A 9,905-nucleotide genomic window follows, 5' to 3' on the forward strand; every position below is an offset into this window, starting at 1 on the left:
ATTGCACAGTAAGAGTTGTTATCTACTGTAATATTTTATCTCCCGTATTGAAATGATTCTCTCCTGTCTGATTATAACTTTGATGTTTTTAATGCTAACAGACAAACCCAACAGCCAATACTATTTATGAAGCAGTATTGGGGGCTGTCATCCCCCATAAACATGTGCAGATTGGCTGTGTACATATGCTGATTATCCTTAGGCTGGATGGGCCGAATACCCAATGTGGGAACTGAAAGAGGACATGCACTTGTTTATAGGAGCTCTGCTCAAGATTTAGTACCTGAAGTCCTTGTACATCCTGTTTTTTTCCCAGCTGTCAATAAACAATGCATCCACATTGTGCAAAGTGGGGAGGATTCCCTTTCCCTGATATTCTTAAGGGACCCACTATTAGGTGGATAAATGATTTAATAGACTTCACCTTTAGAATCTGAGTCAATACAACTGCACAGATTCTAGGTAACTACCTAATGAAGGGTTTTCCACATCAGGAGTCACTAGCATGTCCATAGCTACAGAGGCCATCTGTGCTGTTTAGATGGTGACAGTTTTAGGCCAGAGGCTCCTAAATCATGCCCTGGGGATCTAACATGGGAAAGGAAAACTTACCTGTACTTAAAGCTCATGGAGAGCCAGGTTTAGCTATAATGGTGTCCAAGGCTAGAGAAGCAGGAGGAATGGAGAAAGGGTTAGAGTAGGAGGCTTTGCATCAGTTGCAGGCATGTTGAATGTTAATGAGAAAATATGGTATGTTAGGGCCCTGTTTATAGGCTGCATTCTGGGTGTAATTGTGGCTAGGGGAAGGGCCTAGTAACACATCTTAAGGTGTTGGGCAGGCTGGGTACACCGAGGACCCAAACAGGTTCAGAGGCTTTGCATAGATAGTAGGGCTGTGCGAAATTTAGCCAGCTGTTTCAATTCAACACTGTTTTAAATAATTTCAAGCTCAAAACAGTGAAATCAAATCAAAATGAAGGGCTTCGAAACAGTCTCAAAACAAGGCTAGTCAAAACATTTCAAAAGTTTTGAAATGTTTCAAAAGTTTCAAAATGTCTCAAGTTTTGAAGCCAGCAGTGAGAGACAGGGGAGCACAGCCCTGGCTCTCCCCATCTCCCACTGCCAGAAGCTGATAACAGCATGGGGGAAGGGAATTGATCCTGGCTCAGTTCCCCTGCCCAGCTCTGTGATCCAGTGGAGGAGGGTGGGGGATGGAGAATCAGCCCAGCTGTGCTCACTCCCACCCCACCCCTGTACTGCGATTGGGTAGGGCAGAGAGTCAGCGCAACTGGGCTCACTCCCACCCCCGCACTGCAATCAGGTGGGGGTGGGGCAGAGTCAGCCCAGTTGGGCTCACTCCCACCCCCCGTGCTGCAGTCGGGAGGAGGGTAGAGAGTCAGTCCAGTTGGGCTCACTCCCACTCCCTGCACCATGATCGGGGGCGGGGCGCGGAGCCTTTCCCTTTCGACGGAATAGAACAGAACAGCTGTTTCGAATAGAGATGAAATTCAAAATGGAACGCTGTTCCATTGAACCACCGAAACTGAAGGCAAAATGGACTGATGCCATTTCGCACAGCCCTAATATACAGCTCTGCTAACTTGAATATCCCTTTGGATCTTCCTGATCTGGGGGAAGTTAAACTCCACTATATTAGGATGCTGGCTTTCTGATAGGAAGGCAGTGTTCTGGGGCAGAATTTGGCTTTATTTTATTTGTAACATCAAAGTCAATATGGTCTGAGTACAGTCCTTCCAACTGCACTTTCACCACTCGCCTGGACAGAAGTGGGAGTTACACATAAACATGCCTAGGAAAAGACAGAGTTAATGTATTACAGTTTAACTCAGTTTTATTCTCTTCTTTGTTCTGTTAAAGTCAAGTTGCCCAGTGTAACCAAATACAGGATAAAATGTTATTAGCCTCTGACAGAGCACTTCTTTAAAATAGCAAAAACTTCAATCAAACTATTGCTTAGCAGAAACAAAGAGCAGAATGTAGAGTTATTAAATATGATTTGTCCTTTTTTCCTGCTTTGCTCATCTGTCTGGTATTTTCCTGTAATTGTATAAGCTCAAGAGACCAGTGATAGTACTTTGTGAAGGACTAATGATGGTATTTGGATTGAAAAAAGCAGCTATTAGTTAAAAAAAAAATAGTTACAATGACTAACAGACACCGTAACTAATAGGAAAACCCAATACAGGAATATTTAAAAGCAGCTGTGAAGAAATAAATCTTTAAGATAGTTGTAATTTTTTACATACATCCCTCCCTCACATGACAGACCATAATGCAGCATTTAGATAATAACTTTCTTGATGCCTTTTATCTTTACAACTAAGAAAGAAAGAAAAAATAATATTAAAGCGCTCACACAATGCTACTGTTTTATGACTTTCTTCTACTAACGCATGTCAGAGGCAAATGACAGCAATTTTGAAAAGGGTTGTCAGTCACCTGTATCACAGATGGAACATTATAATGACCTTCAGGGTTACAGTTCATTTGTCTACATAATGGAATGAATAGTGTGAATTGTGCACACACGCTTTATTAATGGAGAAGCATAAAGAGCGGCAGTTTCATTGACTATAACTTATAAAGGCTGTGTTTGTAATACTATACACACACACTCTCTGAATGTTGACAACTTAATTTTAATCTGTTAATAAGAAAGTATGTCCTAGTTAAACTATAACTGTGATTTGCAAATATCCATAACATTCCATTTCTATAATTTTGATATTTTAATGTAGAACCAAATGTGACTGATCTGTTCTGTAAGCACTGAAGGGATTATATTGGAAATCTAGTCATAAGACATGCTAACCAGGACTCATTTATAGGTTCCTAAGGTGGATTTGGCTATTGAGGGAAGGTTTTGTATCTTTCTCAATTGTGTTGTGAAAACCACTATTATCCTTTCAGATAATTGATTTTTAAAACAAGACAACTGCAGCATTAAATTAACTGGTCAAATCACCAGCTGATCTAATTCTTTTTAAGCAGGTTACAAACCTCTGCTATTTGGACGCTTCTTATTTAGACCCAGAGATGGGTATATTTCATGTTTCTGGGCCACCTCATTTCTGGGAGTTTTTTGCTTGGGTCTGATATGTGGTATTAAAGCTTTCACATTTCAGCAGGCTGATTGACAAGTACATTTCTAAAAAGCAGCCACTGTTTGCCTGTATTTTATTTTATAAACAATCAGTCAACACATACTACATTCTTATTGCTGTCTATTGAAATATTTTATTAGGTCTCATCAGAACAAGAGAAGAATCAAGAAATTTCAGACCAGAAAGGTTTATCTGAGCCTCCTGAAGTGGGAGAGATGAAGAAGCATGTTGAAGGGCACCAGCCTCTCTTACCAGAGGCAGCAGGGCTGGGCTCCCTGGAGAAGGAAGACTTGATGGAAAGCACTTCAAACAGCGATAAAGCCCAGGAGGATGTTCAGCACTCATCCTCATTTTCTAGTATTGCTGTACCCCCTGAAGAAGACACCACATTGGATGCCACTGTCAACAAGCAGTTATGCACCCCACCAGATGCCCTGGATGACACAAAACCAGAACAAAGGGCACATGGTTTTACAGACAGCTTAGAAAAGGAGCCTCCAGAAACACCCTTTCATGGTTTCCCTGCAATACAAGTACAGTTACCAAGTCAAAACGACATGGAAGATGATAAATTGCCAGAGATGGCTGATTACATTGCAAACTGCACAGTGAAAGTGGATCAGTTAGGAAATGAAGATATACATAATGCACTAAAGCAAACCCCTAAAGTTCTCGTGGTACAGAATTTTGATATGTTCAAAGAAAAGGAGCTGCCAGGTTCCATTCATGATGATCCCGGGTTTAGTTACACACCACTACTCTATTCGAAGGGTAATCCAGGCATCATGTCACCACTGGCAAAGAAAAAACTTCTATCTCAGGTCAGTGGGGCAGCCCTGTCATGTAGCTATCCTTATGGTTCACCTCCACCTTTGATTAGCAAAAAGAAATTAAACAATAGAGATGAACTATCTTCAAGTATAGCACAGGCTCCCCACACTCCTAATTCCGATTCTGTAGCAGTTAATAGACCATCAGTAATACAACACGTACAAAGTTTTAAAAGCAAGATTTCAGAAGAAAGGAAATCTATTAATGAAGTATTTAGGCATGACTTATTAAGCAAACCAGATCCTCAGCGTTGTGATTTTTCTAAACATCACCTCAACTCTCTTGCTGAATCATACATACCGAAGCTAAATCTCCAGGACTGCAAAGATAAAATGAGTGAGAAAAGGGCACTGCAGCATTCCCATGTGCCCAGTTTCTTGGCAGATTTTTATTCATCTCCTCATCTGCACAGCCTTTATAAGCATACAGAACACCACCTTAATAATGAACAGACATCAAAGTACCTCCCCCGGGACATGTTCAGAGATTCCGAAAATATTTCTACTTTTACTCAACACAAACACCAAGACAAGCTACATTTAAATTATCACCCATCTTTGCATCAGCAAGAAAAAAAGACTGTAGTGGAAGCCTCTTCAGATGATCAGCCAACAGACTTGAGTCTTCCAAAGAGCATACACAAACAAACTGTTAAGGCTCCTGGATCCAGCCTCCCCCATTCATCAGTGGGGCAGCAAGAAAACAAAAGTATTTCCCAGTTCCAAGTGGCAAGCAGCCAGGCTTTGAGCATAGACTGTAATCCCAAAGCATGTCACGTTTCTCCAATGACCATGGCAGCATCTAAAAAGCATGTGGAATCCCTTCAGAGATCCAGAAAGCAGCAGAATCAGAGGCTTGAGAATTTGAGAAAGATGGAGGGGATGGTCCATCCCGTTATGAGCCGCAAAACTAGCCCCCAAACCATTGGAGCAGCTCGGCCTTTGAAACGGAGCCTGGAGGATTTGGACAAAGTCATTTCCGGAAAAAAAATCCGAGCTGTGTCTCCTCTGCAGTTACCAAAGGAGGCATCTGCAAAAGAAAAGATTGCTGATCACAAGGGCGAAGGCAGCAAATCAGTGCATGGTATTCATTCTGGCAGCATGTTGGAAAGTCACAAATTTCCCCTTTCCAGCCCCATCTTCACAGGCTTGTACCCAGGAACCCTCTGTGCGGGGCTGAACAATCGCCTCCCAGCTGGATACTCTCATCCGTTGCAGTACTTGAAAAATCAGACCGTGCTTTCCCCACTAATGCAGCCTTTGGCTCTTCATTCCTTCATGGTGCAAAGACAATTTCTTACATCCCCTGGAAATTCTCAGCATCTCTATAGACACTTAGCTGCAGCAACACCTGTAGGAAGTTCATATGGTGACCTTTTGCACAACAGCATTTATCCTTTAGCTGCCATAAATCCTCAAGCTGCCTTTCCACCTTCTCAGCTGTCTTCTGTACATCCTAGCACAAAACTGTAAAGCCCCCTAAAAAGTGTCTGAAAAAAATGTTAAGTTAGCTACATTCCTTCCCCTGTGATAATGTCTTGCAGAATTAGAAATCAGTATTTTTGTTAACCAGTATGCAGTCTCATCCAGCCTAGCTAGGTGCTTCATACTTAACTGAGACACTCCTACTTTTTGGTTCTTAATTCTGGCTTCCACGTCTATTTCCCAAACATTTCATTTGGCATACTAGTTTTCTGAGAGGATTTACACATATGGAGAGCAAAAGATCAGAGCAAGCCAATGGGCTTGAATCTGGTCTCGCTGAGGTCAGAATCAACATTTGCAGTTGTATTGAGTGAGCATAGAATTAGGGCAATTAGCATGTTTCAGAACAGGCAAGAACTTGTGATGAATCTGAAAAGGAGAGCAAGACAGGAAATGCATACAGTCATTAGATGTGCTTTTTTTGGAGGGAGTAGGGGGTAATTTTTCCTGACTAAATGTTCAATCAATGCAATGTATAGTCAAATTGCAATAGATTTTTTTTCCTTTTAACACTATTAGAACAGAAAGGTAAACACTGTTTAATTTGACTGTACATACCCTCTTCATAAACTACCAGTGTCGCATTCAGTAACGTAATTTATAACGTAATTAAGTTTTGTTTGTCCAGTATATTCTGCATCTTTTTTTTAATTAAACAGTATCCTTTGATCTGCAACTTTTTAAAAGGCTGTGGCTGTCCTATTTTTTTTTTTTTGTATGTGTTTGTAATTTTTCCAGTTCTTATACTTTTGAGCAGCTTTTGTGTGTGTGTGTGTGGCAATGTTATTGTTTACAAACTGAGGCAACTGGTTCAGATGACTCTTAACCAACATAAAACATACTGTAGATAATACAACAGTGCAATGATGCAAACAAAGTACCTTTTTCTCTGGTCTGATCCTGAAAGGTGCTAAGCACCTGCCACTTTCACTGGTGTTATTGTGATGGCTCCTACACTGCTTTACTGACCACAGAAATTTTACTTTGCCATACCATGGTCTGTGAATTTCTTCAGAACTATATACTTTACCGGTTCCTAGGCTGTGAAACCCTCCTGCATACCAGAGAAATTCTAAAAAACAAAACCTCACTGGCAACAAGCTGCTGAATAACAAGGGCATCCAGAAGACAGATTTGTGGTTTGTGAGAATATGTCAAGAATTTCAAATATTAAAACACGAACAGCATTTATTTTAATTGCAGGTTTTATGAGTCCTGTACCTCAAAACAGAGATGGGCTAGTGATGAACTCCTCTACTAAAAAGCAGCCCAAAGTTCAGGTTCAGTGTGAACAATGAGTCACTAAGCCAGCCCAATCTTTGTCATTCACAGAATTCACTTGCATTCAGAGATCTAATACAGTGTAAACCCCATTCATGGTGCTAGATTCTTAGCTGGGGTGCATCTGCATGGCTACTTGCCATCAAGGGAGGTTCTTTGCCCTAGCTGTGAATCTAGTCCATTGCCTCTCAAAGGATATATGACCTATGAACGTTTTGCAGTGGCCCTCTGTATACATGCTGGGAACTAGTCTGTGTCCCTGAGAATAATTTTTGAGTGTTAAAAGCCTATGAGTGAAGGCGCTGGGTTTTCATGATAAAAGACATTTCCTATGACTGTATGTTCACTTTGAAGGGCATTACTACCCTGAAGCTAAAAAAAAAAAAAAAAATGGATGTGTAACAATGGTATCTGACAATGTGAAAAATAGTTGTGATTTGAACATCCCAATTACAATTCAGATACAAAGTAAGCAAAGCTGTTAAAAATACGAATGGAAACTACTAAGTAATACCTTGCATGCTACACATCTCATTATAATTTCCCATGATATGAAGCCAAATATAATATATAATATAACATATGTAATATCCAAAGGTGGAAACCAGAATAATACAGTCATCAACTGTTAACATTCCAATGTCTTCAAGTAAAAACTGTATATTCCCATGGTAAAACTATATTTAACTGATTGATGAGCAGGCTAGTAGAATTTACAAAATGAATGTGCTAATGCAGTTGTCTTCAGTTCTACAAACTGTTGAGAAAATGAAATTATGAATTTGATTGCTCAGATGCCATGGCATAGAGGGCATCTCTAGTAAAGTTGCACTAGACCTGAATCACATAAAAGTCAAGGGTTATGGGGGAAGTAAGCCTACAGCAAACACAAATAATATGCCTGCCATTTAACCAGCAAACCAAACACTTCATGCCCTTGTTTAGGATAATTTGCACATCCTGAAATCATGCATTTGTTTACAAGTCTCTGATTTCACTTTTGATTACATCATTTTGGAATTTTATCACAGCACAGTGATAAAATGTTAAAACAATGTTAACACAGTGCAGAACTGGGAGAGTTTCTTCATTTGTTCCATGAGGAAACTAGCTGTTTCTGTCTGGGGAAGCTCATAATATTCTGGGCAAAACATTAGGACAAATAAAAAGAAATGATGGCATAAACCCCCCAACAGAAGCAGTGCATTATTTGTTTAAAAACTCTTAACAGAAATCTTGGAAATCTTTCAAAAGACTATTGAATTCTCTATTGGCTGAGGACTACTTTTTAAAAATGTCTTAAATGGGGCTTTGTTTGCATTGTTTGAGTTCAAGGGGCCTTATTATTGAATGAAATTGCACAAGACTTTCTTTGTGCAATCAAACCATTGTCACTGGTAAGTTTGCAAAGGAAACTGTGGAATCTAATTGGCAATAGAATCATAAAACTATTTACCAAGAACCAGTTCCAGAAAATGTTGCAATTCAAATGCACTATGCTCAGGATTCATTTGAGATTCTAAAGGTTGTGAGAATTAAAAAAAAAAAAAATACCCAGCAAAAACAACATCCATGAAACTTCTGGTTACAGATGGAGTTTGACTTTAGGAAACAGAAACTAAAAATAGAACCTAACTGAATTTCTTAATAAAATATAGTTCTGGAAAAGATTAACATTTGTAAAGACTGCATTTTGCAACAGATCTGTTTTATTTATTTAGTTTCTTGACAAGTTAAGTTCCCATTTGTATCAGAGCATACAACGTCATTTGTTCAGACTATTGACTTTACAACTTAATGAATTGGTGCATGAGTCCTTCAGTACTGTATCTTACTTTGTTGATGTGTCTAATGGAAGTTTCTAGGTGGTCACAAAAACATTTTCTGTCGTGTGCCTTCAAAGAGAACAGTTCATTTCTGTTTACTTATTGTTCTATATGGTCACCTTTTTGGTAGTGGGCAACAAGTCACTGATCTGATTTTACAACTGTCATGACCTTAATGAGAAATGCGAAGTATTTCATGTACACGAGGCCCACTACATTGAAACAACTATCAGCACTTACAAAGATGTTTGCTGTAAATGTGGTTGATATTTCACTTGTTTTCCCCCACCCCATAGTTTTAAATATGTTCTAATAATGGCAGCATACTCTATTAGCTGTTTATACTTTTTTAACTTTCTTTTGTTGTAAATATTGTATACTTTTTGTGATTCAAGTTATGTAGCCTATATGCTCTGTAAGGTGATTATTTGTATATAGCAAAATGGCCCAGTAATATTATATAGTTTCCTGTTTAAAAGGTTATTGAGTAACCTTTGCATTAGTTTAAACACTACCAGACATAAAGCTGAGCCAACTATAAACACTCAATTTTTGTATGTTTTCCAAATTGTACTTATTAATGCTTTTGATACTGTATTATGTGCCAATAGTTTCCCAATCACATAGCAAGCAAAAGATATTTTGTACTTTTTGATCCACTGTAATATTTAATAAAAAATGTTACTATCTGTCCCCTTTTGTGTTTGATTACTAGTTCTGTAAACAGCTCTTATCACAAGGGATTACATATTATCCTCTCTGACCTTTCAACCCTTTTATATTGGCTTCTCTAGAGAAAATATCCCTCCCTGCAAATGATTAGATTAAAGAAATGCAAGTTTGCTTGGGGAGGAGGAGATAGGCCTCCCCAGTGTCCCTCTGTATCTGTGTTCTCTTATTAAAATGTGGCTATGGTTAGGCTAACTATAAAAATAGCTTTTGACTTGATAACCATCATGCTCAGCCAGTGGCTTCCATAGAAAATTTACTCCGTTTGCACCTCAGAGCAGGATTTCTCCAACTGCCAGGACTGCAGACTCAAGCTCGAATCTGTTCTTGGCTCAACCAAGAATAACGATTTCAGAGTCAAAAGAGAGCCAGTGATTTTGTTGATCACAGTAAACAAGTTCTAACTAAAACTCACATTAGTTATATTCCCAGCTGATGCCATAAATCTTGGTGCGTCTCTAAGAAAACTCTCTTAATGAAAAATGCCAGTACGTGGTTACATTCCCATCCTAGCTGGCTGGGAAGATCATTTCCTTCAGTGTATTTACAGAATGTATTTCTATCCGAGCTATATACCAAATCTCATCAGCCTTAAGAGCAAATACATCCCAATGCTTATGGCCATTTGC

At 39.2% G+C, this 9,905-nt stretch overlaps 1 protein-coding gene across 6 annotated transcripts in view; it reads left to right on the top strand.

The window, feature by feature from the left end:
* The window catches only part of ARID5B (AT-rich interaction domain 5B), a 172,184-nt gene extending 162,944 nt beyond the window's left edge, over positions 1-9,240 (top strand). For all 6 annotated transcript variants that reach the window (XM_090057477.1, XM_090057478.1, XM_090057479.1 and 3 more), the window contains one exon: positions 3,266-9,240. In XM_090057477.1, coding sequence (XP_089913603.1) covers positions 3,266-5,428 — 2,163 coding nt within the window. In that variant the 3' untranslated portion in view covers positions 5,429-9,240. The remainder of the gene's footprint in view (positions 1-3,265) is intronic.
* Positions 9,241-9,905: the final 665 nt, after the last annotated feature.

Source organism: Crocodylus siamensis, chromosome 7 (genome assembly GCF_052110815.1).
Source record: "Crocodylus siamensis isolate JL-2025a chromosome 7, ASM5211081v1, whole genome shotgun sequence".
NCBI classification, from domain to species: domain Eukaryota; kingdom Metazoa; phylum Chordata; order Crocodylia; family Crocodylidae; genus Crocodylus; species Crocodylus siamensis.